At 38.9% G+C, this 21,349-nt stretch overlaps 1 protein-coding gene across 6 annotated transcripts in view; it reads left to right on the top strand.

The window, feature by feature from the left end:
• Positions 1–21,349, top strand: part of PHLDB2 (pleckstrin homology like domain family B member 2) — a 147,183-nt gene that overhangs the window by 26,391 nt on the left and 99,443 nt on the right. For all 6 annotated transcript variants that reach the window (XM_072614029.1, XM_072614028.1, XM_072614032.1 and 3 more), the window contains exon 2: positions 1,018–2,363. In XM_072614029.1, coding sequence (XP_072470130.1) covers positions 1,032–2,363 — 1,332 coding nt within the window. In that variant the 5' untranslated portion in view covers positions 1,018–1,031. The remainder of the gene's footprint in view (positions 1–1,017; positions 2,364–21,349) is intronic.

Genomic DNA, 21,349 nt, shown 5'->3' with positions numbered 1-21,349 from the left:
ATTTCTAGGTCAAAGGGTATGCACATTTTTGTAGCACTTTGGGCATAGTTCCAAATTGCTCTCCAGAATGGTTGGATCAGCTCACATCTCCACCAACAATGAATTAGTGCTCCAACTCTCCCACATCTTCTCCAACATTTATTATCTTCCTGTTTTGTCATGTTAGCCAATAGATGTGATAAGAAATTTTTTCTACTAGTTTGTAGCACTTAACAAAGATTAGGTAATCTCTCTACCAATGGAAAACTAAGATGTTTGAGGGCCATAGTCTATAAGCACTTCCCATTTTTAAATACTCCACTTTGACTGACCAAGTTATGATTATTCTCAGGACATTCCCCCCTGAGATTCTTGGCTTGTTCTGACTGATATAGGTGCTTTATTAAGGTTTGGTTTTTTTTTAAATAAGAATACTATTGACTTATCTGTCAACATCCATTTCCAAAACCTCTTTGTTTATGGAAGAAATGTTAAACATATTTGCCAAGCACTGACTTTGGGAAACTCAATGATTTTCTTTCTAAGCAATATCTTCCAGTGTTTGCAATAGAACTAGTGAGAGAATCTTCCTTATGAGCTGTTATTGTTCTTCAGTGAAGTAGGCTAATTAAAATGTATTAGTAAAATTCAATATGTGTGTTTAACTAGTTATTTGATTGTTCAGTTTTTCTATATTTTTAATTATTGTTGTAAAAACATGCCTGTTCAGTTTTTATCATTCATTTGCAATCTGTACTCTAATTTTATTGGGTTTATTAGTAAAAAATCAGGCAGTCATTAAGCATTTATTAGGCACTAATTATGTGCCAGGCAGTGTGCTAAACATTGAAGATATAAATACAAAAAAAGGCAATCTTTACCTTCAAAGAGCTTACAATAAATCAAGAAGTTTGAGCTTGAAGGTCAGAATGTAAGATTTTCAGTTAGACATAAAATGACAGATGACTTTGGTCTTTCTTTACCTTTTCTTAGTTGAAAAAAATGTGTCTTTATTTCTCTCTCTTTTTTTTAATGCAGATTCCAACACGATTATGGCCGAGTACAGCCACATGCAAAACCATCTGGATTTACAAAATGGTAGCTTAGAAGAAGGTTTTGTGGTGAATTCCCTTGAAAACAATCTCCAAGGCATAATGGATAGTTTAAATCAGAAGAAATACACTTCTAGCCTAAGATTTAAAACTAATGGAGACTACTCAGGCTCCTACTTAACTCTTTCACAACCAATGTCTGCCAAGAGAAGCCCGTCTCCTCTGGGGTCTGGTATCAGAAATGCCTCCTTTGCCAAAATCCAGGGAAGTAAACAGTTCTCTTGTGATGGCAATGACAAAAACATTTCCAGCAAACCTCCCACTCCTTTTCTAGGTACTACACCTTCCCTTAGTGGATATCCCCTTGGGACAGTGGACTTTGATCACTGTGCTGGCTGGGAGGATGAAAGGTCCTTGAAAGTTGCAGATAAGCTTCCTTATTCCAAGTACAGCTCCAAGAATAAGTCACATGACAACGTCTACTTTCTTGGGGGGCTAGAAGGCCGAAAAGCATCAGGCTCCCTCTTGACCATGTGGAATGGAAACTCCATTAATGATGTTGGATTTTCACCTCTCCGGAGGTCTGGAGCAACAAGCATGCCCTCCAGCCCAAAGCAAGCCAGGAAGATGAACATTCAGGACAGCATGACTCTTCAGTCCCAAATGACAAAACACAAGGAGATAACAGCTGAGAATGTTGGTTTAAGAACCAGGAAATATTCAGGAAGCTCCCTAAGTCAAATGGGGGCGTACAGCCGTTCACTGCCCAGGTTGTACAAAGCTGCTGAGAACCAGCCGATGCCACTCAGCTTGCCCCCAAGAAACTCTCTAGGTAATTCTAAAAGAAAGAAACTTGGGGACAAAGATCTACCTCAAAGTATAGCAGATGCTGACAACTACCTTAATTTTTCTTCCTTAAGCTCAGGGGCTTTGCCATATAAGAACTTTTCATCAGATAGCAATCCGTATGTTAGTTCAACTCTCAGCATTCCTGCAAGCCCCCGAGTGGCCAGGAAAATGCTGCTGACTTCCACCTCATCCTGTGCATCGGATGACTTTGACAGGATGATATTCTCAGGAACAAGCCCTAACAATTCATTTTCTTCTGCAGAGTTCAATAGAGTATTTGCTGGCAGAAGGGACTTTTCTCGTAGCTCCATGGAGTTTGATGACACTGACTTGGAGAGCCTCAGACAGACTTCGAGTACTCCCCAGTCAGTCCTTAGAGAAAGGAAAAGCAGCATTAGCTCCATTTCAGGAAGAGAAGAATTGATGGATTATCACCGAAGGCAAAGAGAAGAAAGGCTAAAGGAACAGGAGATGGAGCGGCTGGTAACTTTCCTCTTCTTACTCTCATTCACTGCTTCAGCTACTTACCAAAGTAGCCTTCTGTGCTATGCTGTATTTATTTTTTACATTCCAATAATTTTATTGAAAGGTCACTTTCTTAGTACCACAACAAAATGGTACTTTGTTAGATTATTTCAGTCAACTTAAGTATGCTGGTGTTGAGTAGTCTTGGAGGTGGGGTCAAAAATATGCAGAAGTCAGAATTTTCATCAGTTCTATTTGTGCTCACAACTGCTGTCCTTAACTCATTTCCTAGATTTTCCTAGGCTTCCTCTAATGTTCTCTGTTACATTAGGTTTTGTCATGACAGGTGATATGACATAATGGATAAAGTGCTGAGATTGCTGTCAGGAAGACCTAGATTCAAATTCTGCCTGCCTCATTGTTTATTGAGAGACCTTAGTCAAGACATTTAACTTCTCTGCACCTCAGTTTCCTCATCTGTAAAAATGAAATGACTCACCACCAACAACAAAAATCAATCAGTTAATCAACAAGCACTTATTAAACATCTATCATGTGCCAGGCACAATGGCAGGTACTAAGGATCCAGAGATGAAGAATTTAATAATCTTTACTCTCAAGACGCTTATTAGGGGAGATGACACATGCATGTATAAACACGTACAGAATAAATGCGAAATAAATACAGAACCATGTGGGAGAGAAGGTATTAGTATTTAGGAAGAATAGAAAAGAATATGTGTGAAAAATGGCATTTAAGCAATGTCTTGAAGGAAGAGAAGAATTCTGTGAGGCAGAGGCAAAGAGGAAGCGCACTGCAGGAGTGGGGAGTACCATTGTAAAGGCACAGAGATGGAAGATGGAGAGAGGGCCAATTTCATTGTTGTTGTTCAGTCATTTCAGTCCTGTCTGACTCTTCATGACCCCATTTGGAGTTTTCTTGGCAAAGATGCTTCGGTAGTTTGCCGTTTCCTTCTCCAGATCATTTTATAAATGAAAAAACTGAGGCAAACAAGATTAAGTGACTTGCCAGGGTCACTCAGCTAATAAGTAGTTGAGACTGTATTTGGACTCAGGAAGGTGAATCTTCCTGACTCGAGGCCTAGCACTCTATCCACTGTGCCATCTAGCAATACCACATTGTGGAATATACAAAGGGGAGTAACATATTATAAGGATGGACAGATAGGTTGGGGACAAGTAGAGAAGGGCTTTAAAAAACTAAACAGAAGAAATTACATTTTATTCCAGAAGCAATAAGGAGTCCCTTGAGGTTACTGAGTGGGAGAGTAACATCATCAGAACTGTAATTGAGGAAAATCACCTTAAAAGCCGTATGGAGGGAAGCTTGGAGTGGGGAAAGACTCAGTAGAGAGATGAATTAAGAGACCATCGAAATAATTGAGTCAAGATATGATGAGGTCCTACAGTAAGGTGGTTTCGATAGTAAAGTAAGTACCTCACACTAGGGACTTCTCTCAAAGCTTCAGAAAGTCTGCCAAGGCCAACATGGGCAGCCTTGACCAGCACTGGTATACTTCACAGACCTGTCCTTTGAAAAAGAAAACACAATGTTAGTGACATTTCAGGAGGAAAAGACCTCCTGGATTATCCCCAAAGGCGAAAAAGAAAGACTTGAGGATCAAATGAACTAATGCATATACAATACTCTGCAAGCATTAAAATGCCATATAATGTAAACTGCTACTATTATTACTATATCCAAGAACTTTTCAAGCACCTGTTATGTGTTCAGTAAATGTTGTCCTTAAGGAAGGCAAGTGTCCCTCCGTAGCTAGAGTAGCATTGGTACAATGCCTACAGACTGGAGTTAGAGACTTGGGTTTGAATCCCAGCTCTGAGCCATGAGGCAAATCACTTAACATCTCTGTGCTTTAGTTTCCTTAAAATCAAAGAGGGGGCCATCTCCAGTTCTCCTGATTTCTATCTTTCCACTGGACCCAGATGGCTTTGGAGGAGAAAGTGAGGCTGGTGACTTTGCACAGCCCTCCCTCTCTTAAATCTAATTCACTTGCAAGGCTTGGCATCATCTTCCCGTTGTCATGGTCCTCTTTTAGAATGAAGAACAAACAGTCACAACTGTTAAAACCAAAGAGCCAGCCCAGGTAGCCTCTGAGATACTTTTCAGCTCTAAATTGATCATCCAAATACTCCCACAAGCATTTACAATTTGCTGAAAGGTAACAGGAAAAAGGCAATTCTCAGTGAATTTCTTTTAGGTCCCTTTTGCATTCTTGCATATGTTTTTTGGGGTTTTCTTTTCCCTTCCCATTGTTTGGCTTTGTGCTATCACTCTCACAACCATCAGTGTCCTTGCTTATAGCACCCCTTATGTGCTCCAGTTCCCTTAAGTTAGATGTTTTTAGTCTGCTGTGAGATTGGAGAAGAAGATTTAAAAAAAGCTTGTTAGCAATTGATAGCTTGTAGGTTGATAATAATAATAAACCAGTATTTTTATAGCTCTTATTATGTGCCAGGTACTATGCTAAAAGCTTGGCAAATATCTCATTTGAGATAACCTAGGAAGTAGGTACTATTATTATCCCCATTTTACAGTTAAGGAAACTGAGGCAGATAACAGTCAAGTGGCTTGCCCAAGGATCACGTCACTAGGAAGCATCAGATTTGAATTTCAGTCTTCCTGTAGGAAGACTGTAGGTCCAGCACTCTATCCACTGAGCCACCTAGTCATCCCTTATAGCACATGGCAAGTGCTATAAAAATGTTTGTTTTATTGTTATGGAAAACCTATAGATTTCTACAAATTACTATAGACAGATCCAAAATTTTGTTTTGGGCTGACTGCATTCATCTGTGGTAGCTCAGTAAATAACTGTATAAGGTCCAGGGGCTACTTAGGGTCACATTTAATGAGGATTTCACTATAGAATTCAAGAGTACTGGGCTTGGAATCAGAAAGACTCAACTTTATGAGTTAAAGTCCAGCCTCAAAACACATACTAGCTGTGTAATTCTGAGCCAGTAATTTAACCCTGTTTACCTCAGTTCCTCATCTGTAAAATGAACTAGAGAAGGAAATGGCAAACAACAATATATCTGCCAAGAAAACACCAAAAGGGGGCACAAAGAGTCAAATGTGACTGAAAAAAATAACTGAACAACAACAAAATAGAATTCAGGGTGGGAGATGGAGGGAGAAAGGAAGATCACTATGCTAAGAACTTTACAAATATCATCTCATTGGATCCTCACAATAACCCTGCAAGGCAGGTGCTGTTAGGATCCCCATTTTACAGAGGAGGAAACAGAGGTTAAAAAAGGTTGAGTGACTTACCTAGGGTCACACAATGAGTAAGTATTTAATAGGCTGGATTTGAACTTAGGTCTATCCTGACTCCAGGTCCAACGATCTATCCCCTATGCCTTCTATTGGCCAGATGGGGAAGAGTATAAATTGATACCAGATCTCACCAAGCTCCGGGTTGGTTGTTTTGGGTTTTTTTTTTAAACTCTTTCTAGAGTTTCCCTTAAGCATTGTCTGAAGGTTGCATTATTGTGGTGCAGCAATTCCATGGTTTCAGTACAGGCATGCTGCCACTTCCTGTCATCACTTGATTCCAAGAAAACATGGTGTTCATGAGTTAGTTGCAGAGGAAGTCAATTTCATAGGAACTGGCCTGAGGGAGCCAGGGCTAGTGGGTCAGAGGGTGTAGATAGAGTCGGGAGCAGAAGTTTGTGAGGAAACTTGTGGCTGTAGTGACATTGTCATCATCTTAGGCTTCCACAGATCCATAATGTCACAAGTATGGATGCCTCTATCTATATAAGTTGGGAAAGTTCAGTATAACTCACTTCTATTGGAACCTGATGAAATCTTTACAATTGCTTTTGGTGTTAGGGGAGTGGAGGAGGGGCAGAAGATGAGAGAGACAGTCTTCATTGTTGTTGCTTAAGATTAGAATAAATCTTCTCTTAGGGAAAGGAAACTCCCTTCACATATAAGTGCTGGAAGTGTTCATAAGTGCTGGAAATTATACTCTCTTCCAGATCTGATCCAAAGGAATTTCCTCTTCTTTGATTCAGCCTTCCTCTTACTGCATCCTGAGTAGTAGCGTTTTTGAAAGTCTTGGGATTATAGATCTAGAGCTGGTCACCAAGTCCAATCCTCTCATTTCATATATGAGAAAGCTGACACTAGGCACGATAAAATGACTTGCCCAGGATCACATGACTAGTAAGAGCCTGCGGCAGGATTCAAACTCAGGTCTTCCTAACTCAAAGTTCATTATTATACCAAGGTGATTGAAATATTTGCAGGTCTGATATTCTTAATCTGGGGTCCATGAAGTTTCAAAATTGAAAACTGTATTTCAGTATAATTGGGCTTTTTTATAATTTTATGTTATTTTATTTTATGCATTTAAAAACATTCTGAGAAAGGGATCCATTTAGGGTTAAAGGAATCCATGACACTAAAAATCTTAAGAAGCCCTGAACTAATGGGATCCAAGCCAAATGGTCTTTTAATTAATGTGAATGGTATCAAAATAACCAGACAGCTTAGGCCAAAGAGCTTGGGCCTTTCAAGGTCTTATGTAGATTTGACCTAAAGGTAAAGATGATTTGTTTCTGTGACATCTTCTTACCTACCAGGGAAGCTAGGTGGCATTAAAGCCTAGAATGTTGGACTTGGATTTAAGAAGACCTGAACTATTCCTGCTTTCCATGCTTCCTAACTAGGTGACACTTAGGCAACTTTTCTCAGCTTCAGTTTCCTCATCTGTAAAACAGGAAAAATAATATCATCTACCCTACAAGGTTGCCACAAGGATTAAATGAGATAACCTATAAAGTGCCTCGTGAACCTTAAAACGCTGTAGAAGTGATAGCAATGATTACTGTCACTTCTAGCCTAAAACAACTTTCTAATTATCACTTGCCTGGCTACCTCTCTCTGTTCCATGCTTACTTTTTTTGATAAATGTATCCTGATTAAAGGTCACTGATGATGATATCTGTTGCCTTAGCATGACAGACTCTCCACCATGTTGAATAAAATTATGCAAATTTGAATAACCACAAATGCAAAAAGATAGAAAGCTATCTATGCAATCAGTTATCAGCATACTGGACTCAAATTTGAATAACCACAAATGTAAAAGGATAGAAAGCTATCTGTTTAATCAGGACTTACCAGGCAATGCTGTGGTTTATATGTTGCAAACAGCACTTAGCTGGCATATTTGCAGACATTCAGTAAATAATGAAACATTTAATCATTAGCAGAGTAGGATTGCCAGCTGTCCCCAGCTGACCAGGAACAAAAGCAGAGATTTCATTTATTTCTTTAATCTTTGGTATGGTTGGGTGGCTTGGAAGGGAAGGCAAAGTGGAAAACTCTGATTACCTCCTTTTTCTTTAACCTTATGTCTTAGAATCTCAGACTCATGTCCTGAAAGTACTCCTATATAGCACGATTTGAAAGGCCAGTCTCCTTAATTAATATTTGACAGCAAACTGTGGGCTTCTGATCTGTGATGGCAGTACAAGCTGCCGCCTCTTGATGGTGCCACAATTTTACAAATCACCACTTTGAGGGGAGTGTGCCCTGAAATCCAGGCACTGCAGACTAGTTGTCCTGCTGCATTCTGGCAAGGGATCTAGAGGGTGATCTTATTAGAACTCCTTGGTTCATTTATAGGAGATAACTTACTTATTTTTTTAAAGGTTGAGTGAGTTAATACTATGAAAGGCATTTGATGCTTAGGATCTCTTACAAGTATACTTCAGTGTTTCAGGAATTCATGATTCCATCAAGGCAGGTGCCTAAACAGACCTCATCCTAAATCTTTAAGAGTTGCTATAGACAGAAAAAACAATGACCTGTGGCAATTTGGCCAGGAGTCACTCTGCACTTGGAAAATAGAAATACACTATGTCTTAGGGTCCATGATAGAAGCCTTTCCAGCTTGGCAGGATCTATAAGAGTTGACCTTCTACTGACATAACCTTCAGGATCCCAGGTTCATATATAGGCCAGGGAGAGCTATCAGATGAAGAATTTAGTGTAGAATATCTTACCTAGTTAAACTCACAAGTATTGAGTGGTGCTCTATCTGGAGTTAGAGAATCTGAGTTCAAATCCCTTCTCTACCATTGTAGTACTAGTATAATCTAAAGCAAGTCACTTAGCCTTTCTTGGCCATGTCATAAGGTCTCTGCTAGCTCTATGAACTCTTGAATATGAATACCTAGATAGATAGATAGATAGACTAATAGATAAATAAATGAGATGAAAGCTTACTAGAAAGCAGGGGGGAAGCACTCTTGGTCTTCCTGCTGTTGATAAGTCCCATGTTTTTAAAATGACTTTTCACATAAATGAATTTATATCGAGTTATACATATTAGCCAACTGTTTGACCTACTAATAGACCTATAGATTTAAGTGGCTTTAATGAATGGTTCTCAACTTTTCAGATTTGTTTTCATTTCAAGAAAAGCTTAAAGGAATTTTCTCTATAGGGACTACTTTAATCAAACTTGTGGTGGTGTTTATTTAAAGAATTTAAATATAGTCTAGAAACAACCAAGACTAGAAATCTGATGAACTAATAGGAGAGTACTCTCTCAGTGAGGAAATATTGTCTTGAAAAAATTGACTTTGGAATTGACTCACTCTAATAATGAGTTAGGACCTGGTACAGTGGCATGGAGATTTTTTTTAAAAAGGCAGGATTGACTAGCAACTGAATGTTATGGGATAAGACAAAATGGTGAATGTTATGGGACGAGAACCCATGCAAATAGTAGCTTTCGTTGTGACCTTTCATAGTCTAGTTCAGATAAATTCTAGCCCTAAGTATTTCACAAATCTTGAGTTAGATGCTGAGGTCCTTCCATGTGGTACCTCTTAAGAGGTGGTCCCAGGCACTGAAATATAGAATCTTGTGCAGCTACCAAAGTGAATTACTTATTAAATGTTGTCCCAAGATCTCCTACTTCTTGGTAATTTAGCTGGATACTGGGACTTGACAGTAGAGGTGGTGGTTGGTGGTAGTGGTAGGCATGAGGCTGAGACAAACAGCACAAAAATATTTGTCCACTTCCCCTCCTCAAATAGGAGAGGAAGGATCAAATGTGGTGGGCACAAAGAAGAGAAACTTCTGAAATTTTCCAGATTTTTTTGTTTTGTTTTTTAGATAATAAATAGATAATGACCAGATCTAAATTCAGTTATTGACTATACAAGCACAGTGCTGTATTCACTGTACTCTGTAGCTTCCTCTCAAGGGGAATTTGTACAAAAACATTTCCCTCAAACCAGGGGTGTATTTTTTTCTTACCATACCGGGTCTCTGGGGAGAGTGAGCTCAAACTTAGAATACAAAGGTATTGAGACATGCATGTAGAAAATACATGTAGCTGAAGAGTAAATTCATAACCCCTGGTTACTGGAAGTCCTTTCTTGAATTTCTTTGTGAAGGCCTCATGAACTATGGATGTAACTCTTGACTGGACCATGAGAATCATTGTCATGTATGGCTGATATTCTCTCCTCTGTGAGGGATCATACTCTCAGTAGCTACTTCCTCCCTCAGGCCACTATTCTTCTGCATCCGTGCTCATGCTTGTTCTTGGTATGTGTCTATCTCAATTCATTACCTGATACTAATTCAGTCTGTCTGATAATATTGTCAGAGGGAAGAATGTAACACCCTCCTTTTGGACTTGCCCCCTCCATTTCCTATCCTCTATGCCCTCTGTTATGGTATCAGCCTTTTCAAGGCCCTCCTGAGCTTGTATTCTATTAGTCAACTGGCCTGTCTCTTAACTGTTCAATTTTAAACCACCATGCTGTCTTCTAAATACACCCAGGTTGTGTCTGATTCAGTCAAACACAGTATTTTTTTTTATATAGCATCATCTATCTTTATCCGATGATTAAAGCAGTTCATTCCTGCCACATTTATCAGTGGAATTATTGAACTTATTTTCTGCTTTTTATTGATTACTTTAGAAATCTGGGCAGTCTATGATTATATTAATTGAGGTGGGGATGAAAACTCTCCCCCACCCCTGCCTCACACTAAGAACAACTGGGTCACAAAGAATCATGGTATATTTTTTTATAAGGAGAGAGGATGATAGAGACCACCTTAGTACATCCTCTCATCTTAACAAAACAGAGAAACCCAGGACCAATCAACATGCACTAGATCTACGAAGAGGAAAGAAAGAAGACACTCCTGGCTCTCAAACAATATGGCTCTCACAAAGTTCATGTGGTTTGTGTCCAGGCTCAGCAGATTGGTTTTCAATAAAGATACCAGATGGATTTAAAAGTAAATATCACATTGATTATCTTCAAATGGGCAAATGTGGTTTTAATTTGGGTTTTGTTTTCCCATGAAAACAGCCAAGGGGACAAAAGGGAAAAGAAACAAACATTTAGGTACCTACTGTATGCCAGACTCTATACTGAGTACTCTACAAATATTCTCTCATTTGCTCCTCACAGCAGCCCTGTGAAGTAGTTGTTATTATCTTCATTTTACAATTGAAGAAACTGAAGCAGATAGCAGTTAAGTGACTGGTCACATAGCAGTTAAGTGCCTTAGGCTAAATTTGAACTCAAGTCTTCCTTAAGCTAGATTTAATGACCTATCTACTGTGCCAGCTAGCTGGGGGATCAATAGATTTCAGGGCCTTACTGTCACCTAGCCCAAAATCTGACCATAAAAAAAGACTGGGGTTTCCCCCTCAATGATGAAAATGCATTCTATCCTCAAACCTGTATGAAGGAGTCTAGGAGGATTCCTTGCCAAGATGAGGTCCCTCCTAAATGAGTCAACTTCTACAGAAGAAATAAGATCCCAGACTGAATTCTAAAAGCAGGTTTAGGGCATCAGAAGAACTTGAATTTGGAAAAAGTAATGTTTAGAATAGGGACAGGACAAGGAGGATTGATTTTTTATTTTGTTTGGTTTTTTTGACTTTTAAAGAAATTATTTTTGTACAGGAGTAGAGAGGACAATGAATTGAGGAAATCACCTGTCCTTCCCTGCCCCCCCAGCCCCACTTCAATCCTGACCATTTCATTACTCCTCATGTTCTAAAGTTGGTGGCGAAATACTAAAGCCTGAATACGTTTATATTTTACAGGAAATGATATCCACCAAGACTTCTAGGTGCCATGGACATCTGGCATCTGGATTAGTCTAGCATGAGTTAAGTAACCTACCTACTGTCACGCAGTTAATTACACTAATGACAAAGACCAGAACCCAGATATGACCCCAAGTCCATTGCTTGTTCCATTGATTTCCCCATTCACTCTCATTCATTCTACCTCAGAATTTTTTTTTCCACATCAAATCTTGGCAATATTGTGAGGAATTAAAGTGAACAAGCTATTCAGACTTCTTCATTTTTATTTATCCTAAAATCAAAAACCTGAAAAGAAATTTGAGAAGTCAAATTTGGTCCAACCTCCATATTGAAGGAAGGTTGGGATTGAAATAATTCAAGACAAAGTATGATCTGCATTATTTTTTAAGGCTCTCCTGGGATGGAGAAGCCATGATTCACCTTACCAATAACTCACATCTACAAGGAGTGTTGCACATGGTTTTAATAAAACACCATACATATTCTAACTGCTTTTGTTGTATACGCTACTGTCTTTGAGACAAAAGAGGAACAAACCTGGTTAACTTGACATAAATAGCAAAACCAAAGGAAGTGGTCCAAAGGGAATATGTTTGTTTTGGGGGGGAGGTGTATTTATTCCCCAGGGATTAGTTCTAGATGAAATTGGTCTTAGTTACTTCTTGCAATTGTTTGTACTCTGGTATTTCTACATCTGCTCCTTCATCACCCTCCTTATGACAACAAAGAACATCTGGAGTGGTTTTCCTGATTGTCCTTAGATGAGAGTGATGGTTGTGTTTCTATCATGGCTTTTTGTTTTGGGAATTTCCACTTTTTCTCAAAAAGGTGGAATTTGTTAGTCTTTATAAAATGTTATAGTTCTCCTCCCTTTTGAAAATTTGTTCAGTAATAAAAACAGGGTTAAAAAGTCTTCCTTCCATATATTTGATTCCAGAGAAAGTCTTATTCTCATTTGTTTATTTTTTAGGGTTCAGAAAAAATAATGAATCTGAATTTTTTCATGCTCCATTAAAAGCCTGTTCTAATGCCTCAGATGAGCTTGAGTTTTTGAAGTCTGTTTCATTAGAATGCAAGCTGAAAAGGCTTTGAATATGAGTTAAAAATCAACTGTCACCTGAGGGTCAGCCTGAAAGCTACTATGGCAAGAGGTGGTATGATCTTTGTAACTGATTTGTATTGCCTATATCCAAGAAATCAAACTCAAGACACAAGTCCTTTGTTTTCCTGGAAATATAAAGCCAAAACAAAATTTCCCTCCCCCTTTTACTTTCTACTTTAGAGACAAAATATGTGTAATGGAAAACCTTTGAGTCAGAGGTCAGCACCTGAGCTGAACCTTTGGAAAAGTAAAACTTTTGAGCAAATAGGAAGGGTCCCCAGAGATCATCCAGTCCAAGTCCTCATTTTATAGAGGGGGAAACTGAGGCCTAGTGAGTTCTAAGACCTTTTATTTTTAAACTACAACATTACTGAAATGTCCATAGGCATATGACAGTACAGAGTAGCAAATATAGGTAGGGATTATGGTCAAGGAGCTAACTATGAGTCAACTTTTAAGAGTTAACTTCTTTAAATGGAATCAAATAACTCTCCAGAAAATAAAATTAAGCTTGACATTCTTTTTTAGAACAAAGGTAATGGGAATACTTAAAAAACCAGAAATAGTGTCCTAATACTATTGAATTTTTTTTTAAATGAACAAAGAACTCTTGGAATTAGCGGCGACATCCCCAATGGGAATGCTTTCTGAAAGGAAACATAGAAGTGATTTCAGTCATGGTAGGGACATGTTAATTCAAGGGAGCTGTTGACACGTATAGGTGAGTAATAGCTGTCAGGGGGAAAACCTCTAAGGTGAAGGATTGATTTATAGGGTGTGAGGAAAAGAGCTTAATGCTCGGTTCATCCAAAGTATGAGGAAGGGCAGGATATGATAGCTACCTAAAATATGTGAATCATACATATATACTAAGAGTAAGGAAGAGCTGTCTAAAATGAGTCATGAGTGAGAGTGAATCTGAGTAAATATAAGGATTAGATATGTACATATGTTCTGGGAGGGAAAAGATAGGAATGCCAAAAGAGAGATCTGAGCCTATACAGTAGGATAAGTTTTTCAAGGCAATTTTATCCTAAGGGTTACTTGCCTCATTTGGACTAAAGATGAGACATTGTACTTTTTGATGATTCATTTTGATGGATAAGATATTGTTAAGAAGAACATTAGTTTCTTATACTCCTTGGAAAAACACTTCAGTTAGTGGATGGATCAGTATGAAAGCTGGTGACAGCCCCTCTCCTCCCCATTTTGTCTTCATTCCTCAGGAATCCAAAAAAAAAATACTCTGAGAATTGCCTGTGAATTTGTTTCCCCAGGGTAGAGTCTCTTTACCTTTTCCTCTCCAAGAAAAGCAAATCAGGGATCTGAGGTTTGCTTGCTGAACAGAAGGTGTACAAAGGAAGTCATGTCTTCTGTGACTGGTTGTTTATGGATGCTGTCTATATTTTCAGCGTGTTCTGATGATTTGTGGCACTGTGGACAGGGAGCTGGACTTGAAGTCAGGAAGACCTCGGTTCAAATCCTGCCTCAGACACCTTAGCTGTGTGAACTCTGGCAAGTAATTTTATGGTTATGGTTTGTCCTTCATTTTCAAAGAGTACCATGACATCAAGGAGATAATGACATGACTTGCAGTTGACTTTGATTTGAGTGAGGAAGGGTTGTGCAAGGTCACCAGCCTCACTTTCTCATCCAGAGCCATCTGGGTCCAATGACCAGATATTCCTCAAGACGGCTGGAGATGTAACCCTGCCAGCAAGTCATGGATCCCCTGTGGGAATTATACTCACCCCTTTAAGGTTCCTTGAAGCTCAAAATACATGAAGCCTTTGATATTTTTTTCTAGTAGGAACAATCATATTGTTATCATATCATAGCATAAAACAAACACTTTTATTTTTGGAGCTGTGGGATTGTAGAGGAGACATAAGGGTTTTCCAGTTTTCTTCCAAGGGCGTGTGTGTGTGTGTGTGTGTGTGTGTGTGTGTGTGTGTGTGTGTGTGTGTGTGTTTCAGTCATGTCACCCCATCTGGGGGTTTTCTTTGTACAGATACCAGAGTGCTTTATCTCCAGCTTATTTTATAGATAAGGCAAACAGGGTTAAGTTACTTTCGCAGGGTCACACAGCTAGGAAGTATCTGAGACCAGACTTGAGCTCATGAAGATGAGTCTTCCTGATTCCAAGTCCAGTGCTCTCTCCACTGTGGCACCTAGCTGCCTGTAAAGCACTTTTTTAAAAATTAAAGCCAATTTGATATACAAGGTAGAGCAGAGGGGAAAAGTCATCTGTGCTCACTACCAGTCTTTTTATTCCCTGCACTAGGATGCAGGAGACAGAAAAACAATATAACCAGTTAACAATGTCAGAAATTTAACCTAAAACTAACATCCTATCTATAATAGACATTTTATCCTGAGTTAATAATTCTGCTTAAATTAGTATTTAGAAAGGCTTTATAGATGATTGATTCATATAGTCCATATTTCTTAAAATATTAGGGATGGGAGAGCAGAGAAGAGAAAAAAAAGACATAGTGAAAATATGCCTATCTGGTCCAGGAGCTAGACTCCGGGTTAGATCTGAAATCAAGAAGACCTGAGTTCAAATCCTGCTCTGACAAATTTTCTATATGAAAGTAGCAAGTAGCAGAATCTCAGCTTCCTCATCTGTAAAATCTAGATAATAATGATTTTAAAAGCCTGTGTCATAAGGTTGTGAGACTCCAAATGAGTGCTTTGAAAATGTTAGTTATCATTACTATAAATGTCACTGTTTTGAAAACTTGGGGACTAGTTCTGCTTCTAAAAGGGCTGTCCTGAGATTTCAGCAAGATTAGGTATGTCAGACTGTGCCTAAAGGGAGTTTTGCCTAATGAAATAGAATGCTTGGCTAATGAATGCTAAGTACTTAATCTCTTTTTGGGAGCCCCATATTTCTTTAAGGATCTTCTGATTTTATTTCTTTTCAACTTAACCTTCTTAACCAACTTAACCTAATAAAGGATGAGCTGGAATTTTCATTTAGAATGCCCTATATGTGATCAGAGTCCATTGGGAAAATTCTGAGTACCTTGTACATTACAGTGATCCATTGTTGTACAGATCTCCAGTTGGAATGCCCTGTGTGTTACAGGGAACTAAAAGAATTTTCACCCAGGATATCTTAGTAGCAAAACTGAAGGTTAGATTGTGAGTGCCTGTCCATCCCTCACTGCCTGTTCAAAATGGAAGCCCCATTAGGACCAGACTTTCCCTCTGAGATGGGGTACCTGATTTTCTTTTTCCCTTTTCTACTGTCTTTGATTGAGGTAAGGTTTTGCAAATACTAAGATAAGTGATACTCCTCTAAGAATTTTGAAAAAATAATGTCAATTTGTTAGATCACATAACCGTGTATTTAAAGGAGAGTGCAATCTCAGGACCTACCAGCTATGCAAGACCTGGACCCTCATAGAAGACTTAATTTCTTGATTGTTTAAAAACTGTTTTATGTGGCCTTTGCCAAGTACTGGGGAAGAAAAAGAACAAATTAATAAAGTACTATCAAGAATTGGAATTCTGGACAAATATCCCCAAAGCACCCTTAAGAGCAAATATTTAACTAGGGGGAGACTGGAGGGACAGGTTTTGGTACCTAAGCAGCTGCATTCTCCCCCAACCTAGTTGATGTTATCACAGAGAATAAGGGGTAGATAATGGAGGACACTAAGCGTTAATGTGCTAAACTAAGTGCAAAAACTTGTCTCCACTCCACATGAAGTGTGAAAACATTTCTCTAATTGAACTGGAAAGAGAACTTGGCATTGACTGGCCATGGCCCCAGGGGCCTGTTAGCCTTGGAAGCAGTCAAGAAACAGTTGAGGCAGGTAGCAGCTTTCTGGAAGCTGCAATTTTCCAAGAGAGTTGTAAGTAAAGGGGAAGTAAGAAGGAGTTTTCTCTTTTTTCTCTCCTCTACCATGACCCACATTATTCCACAATAGAGCTGTTTGTCCAGGATCATCAAGGTACAGGTCGCATACAGCAGACATACAAACACAGGTCGTGACAAGGGACAGGAACCTTTTAGAATCAAGACTTCTGGCAGTGGAGAAGACAGCTTGACTACATTCTGGAGAGAGCCAGCCCTGGCAGTCTAGAGAAGAGCTGTGGAGTGGAGTAGCCCCAGGCAGCTGACCCGAATAAGCTGCTTTACAGAGATACTGCTTGGTTCTCTGACTCCAAATCCAGCCTTCTTTCCATACCACCAGCCTGCCTCTTATGACCTTAGAGCTAGGAGGAATAGTAAATAGATAGTGGTGGACATAGAACCAGTAGGAATGGGGGTAAAATCCTGTACACTTACTGGCTGTGTGGCTGTGACCAAGCCACTTAAAGTCTTTCAACAAAGTTTTCCTCATCTGTGTGATGGGCCATATATGTGAAACGCTTTCCAAATTATAAAAGTGCTGTCTGTAACAATGCTAGTTACTACTATTATTGTCATTATTATGTCACCTCTAAGTTTTCTCAAGTCTATTTGGTTCCTTCAATTTATCCTAGCGTAACTTGGTTTCAGATACCTTTACAGCTGCTTTCTTCAGGATTTACTCCAAGTTATCTCTGAATTTGGAGGATATGCTCTGAAGGGATTAAGAACAAAGTATATATTAATATACAGCTTTCCACTTCTTTCAGTGTCTCAGATAATTGAGAGTTAACTGTTATGTGCATGGACACGAGGTTTTTTGTGGCCAATCTTTCAATCAATTGATGGAACATGAGCAAGATAGGTAGATGACTGGTAAGGAGTGTGTAGTCGTAATTGCTCCTCCTATTTCTAGAGATTTTTAATCTACCAAGAGTCCTACTCTGATGCTTCCTTATGGCGTGGGCATAAGCCTGGATCCTTAGTCAGTACTAACTAGACACAAATCTGCCAGCTGGAAAGGCTTCAAGTATGGGCTGACTGCCACACTAATCACACCTTTTCACTTCACCCTTGGATTATTTCTGTAGCCTTCTTGTGGTTTCCCCACCTCTTCCTCTTCTGATCCATCAGCACACTGCCTTTAGATTTATCTTAGAATTTTTCATAGGTGATTCTGTGATTTAATCAATGCAAGTCATATGTCCATTGGTAGGTAGGTGGATAGGTAGATAGAGCAAGCATTTCTTCTTTGGTGATTCTGTGATCTCATCAATGCAGACATTATGTCCACTACTAGCTAGCTAGGTAAAACATGAAGCATTTACTCTGCAGTAGGAGCAAAAAGAAAGACAGCCCCTACTCTCAAAGATCTTATATTCTAATGGGTGAGGATGACATATAAAAGGAAGCTGAAAAGAATAAGATTGAAAATAGTCACAGGGGCATGGGATGAGTTGGATTTGGTTCAGTTCTGGTCCATGTCTTTCCACATATCCTTAAAGGATCATCCCAACGTACTTGGGACCTTCTTTTGGTTCCTTAAATATTTCACCGATACCAGTCTAACTTTTAGGCTATTCATCCTTTATCCTTTATTCACATGACAATTATTGACCCAAATCCACAAACATTTATTAAGCGTGGTGTTAGGTACTAGAAATATAAAGATGACAAGTGACAGTCTTTTCTTACTAGGAGAGAAAGATAATCAAGTACAAAAAAACTTTTAAAATGCACCCAGACTTTTGGGACACTGTATAACACCAGATAGAATGTTTTAAACAAAGGAAAGATTCAAAGTGCTTAGGAATTTTAACTAGGGAGAGAAAGCTTTCTGCTGGATGAATCTGGGCCCACCTTCTTTTCCATTCATACAAGGTAGTGTAATGTAGCAAATATAGAGCTGACTTGGAATCAGGAAGACCTGGGTTTGGATCCTGCCTCAGATACCTACTGCTTGTGTGATCCCAGTCAAGTTGTCACTTATCTGAACCTTAGTTTTCTCATCTATAAAATGTGGAGGATGGACTCGATGGCCTCTAAGATTCTTTCTTATTCTAAAATCTGCAATCCTAACTCCCAGGTTGGTTTTGAGAATCAAATGAGATGATACAGTAATTCTTTCCACATCGTGACTTTCCCCATCTCAGTTTCCTGTATTCATGGGTCAGCATAAGAAATTGAATGGAGATTTGGGGGGAGTTTTACAGAAGCTGCAGATGGCACATGAAGACCCAAAAGATAATACAGAAAAATGCATAACCCAAATTTTACAATAAGAAACTGCAAACACCCCATAAAAGAAAAAGAAAAAATTCAGATTTCTTTGATATGAAGAGAGGGACAAAAAATTTTACATGGATTTTCCAGATTGCAGGGACTGAGCCTCTAATCCCACAGTGTGTAAGAGATAACTTTCACCTTCAAAAACCTTGTATAATTGGGGGCTACTTCTTATTAATTAATTATTATCATTTTGTTTTCATCTTCATGAAGTTGAGATTCAATGAGATTCAGTTAGACACCATCCTAGGAGCAGTTGCTGCCTCCTATTCTTTCATATTTAATATCCTACCAGCTATTGCAAAGGTAGATATAATAGCTGCTTTTTTGTGGTTGAATAAGAGTACCAGTAGATAAGCATATCTTCAGAAAGGCCGCTGAAGAATGCATGGCATAGCTTTTGAAGCAGACATGTTGACCAAGATGGTATGTTCTTTGTTCTAGCCTTAAACGATTTTTATTTCCTCTGCCACGTTTCTGTATTTGAAAACTTTTTGTTCAATGCAGTTTGGAGATTATGAGTATTTGGTATGTTTCTTCATCTGTAAAATTGAGGGGATTGAACATGACCACCTCAATCTTACACTTGTCTTGGCCAGTTCTAATGCTATGATCTAAGGAACATAGAGAATGAGGAACATGAAAATGCAAAAATATTAAATTAAGAGTAAAAACACCAAGGCTCTTAGTGAGGCCTTCAAGGCTTTTTTAATCTTTCTCAGCTTATTAAAGTGAAAGGTATTTGATAAGTGTATAAGTATGCTGCATTAAGTATCTTACAATAAGTATATTGCATAAATGTCTTGCAAATTTAAAATCTTAACATTCTAGATATGAAAAGGATGTTAGAGGTAATCTTTTCCAGTTGCTCACTTCTAAGTGAGGATATTTTGAATCAGAGAAATGACGAGTCTTGCCCAGGGTCATACAGTTAGTGACAGTCTGGCTGAAAATCTAGTTAAGATTAACTCACATTGGACCCTTGCACACATAGCTTTTTAAAAAGAGATGGATCATAGAAATCCATCTAAACCTCCCTCCCCTAAATTCCAAAACTAGGAAAATTTATTGAGCTTGAATGTCTTTATATGGGGCAGCTAGGTGGTGCACTGGATAGAGCACCAGGTTTGGAGTGAGAAAGATTTGAGTTCAAATACAGCCTCAGATGCTTACTAGCTATATGACCCTGGATGTCACAAGTCACTTAACCCTGTTTGCCTCCATTTTTTCATCTGTAAAATGAGCTGGAGAAGGAGATGGCAAACTACTCCAGTATCTTTGCCAAGAAAACCTCAAAAGAGGTCACAAAGAGTCAGAAATGATTAGTAATGACTGTGCAACAACAGTTATCAGTTCATACCATCTAGACCATGGGGTCACGTAGAATTGGACACAACTAAACAAGAACAACATTTTTATAGCTTATAATTTTAGGCCAAATTTATGATATATTAGAACTGGGCCTTTTATACCCTTGAAGCAAAGTTTTATAATGGCATAGGAATTCAGAAGAGAGGGAGGACCCAGAGAGAACAATAGTGGTCAGGAAACCGGACTTTAACCGGGACTTGGTTAGATGGGATTTAGATAGGTGGAGTCTGGGCATTCCAGAGAGCTGATAAATGTCCCCTAGGGAAGAGCCAAGGAGAAGATTAGTTTTAGGTGATGGTGGATGAAAGGAATTGACTTGATCTACAGTGGGCTGGGGGTGAGGGGCAGGGTAGAACAATCACAGTCCAAGGTGAAGAGAGCTGGGGAGAGACTTGACTTGTGTTAATTTTTTTTCTTACTGTTCTGGGTTTTCCTTAAAAGGTTCCTCTGTTACACAGACCTCTGTTAGTTCTGACACATTTCAACACATTAATTTATTTGTGAATATGAATATATATATATATTTATATATATATTTCTTTATTCTGTGGGCAGCCCTCCCGCATTGTGCATCTGATTCAGACTTGGACAAATTGGCTGTGAATGGTGTGATAAGAATAGAGAGCCGCACATGCCAGCAGACCCAACTTCCTGCGCTCAAGCCTTTGAATACCGTGTTTCACAGGCCGAAATAACATTCCTCTTAACACTGAGATCGCTTATTCCCTGGTGACTTAAGCAATAGCATTGGCTTCAACAGAAACTATTTTAGGAAGGAGATGTAGGAGGAAATATGTATCCTGGGTTGTTCAGAAGTTCCTTATGCATTTATTAAGGCTCTAGCACTCACTGTGTTCTTTTAGATTAAAAATTGGTGGTTTCCAAGTTGTCCAAACTTTCCGATGCTATTTTCTAATTTAGGGTACATGCCATAAACCCTAAAATGTGATGAAAAAAGGCTGTTCTGTGTATCTTTCTGTTGTTGAGTCATTTCAGTTGTGTCTGACTCTTCCTGACTCCGTTTGGTATTTTCTTGGCAAAGATGCAGGAGCAGTTTGCTGTTTCCTTCTCCAGCTTGATTCACAGATGAGGAAACTGAGGCAAATAGGTTCAGTGACTTACCCAGGGTTATATAGCTAGTAAGTGTCTGCAGCCAGATTTGAACTCAGGGAGCTGAGTCTTCCTGATTCCAAGTCCAGTGCTCTATCCACTGTGCCAACAATAATTG

This window comes from Notamacropus eugenii, chromosome 5, assembly GCF_028372415.1.
Source record: "Notamacropus eugenii isolate mMacEug1 chromosome 5, mMacEug1.pri_v2, whole genome shotgun sequence".
NCBI lineage: Eukaryota > Metazoa > Chordata > Mammalia > Diprotodontia > Macropodidae > Notamacropus > Notamacropus eugenii.
The sequence above is the reverse complement of the archived record's forward strand: the minus strand, read 5'-3'. Positions and strand labels throughout refer to the sequence as shown.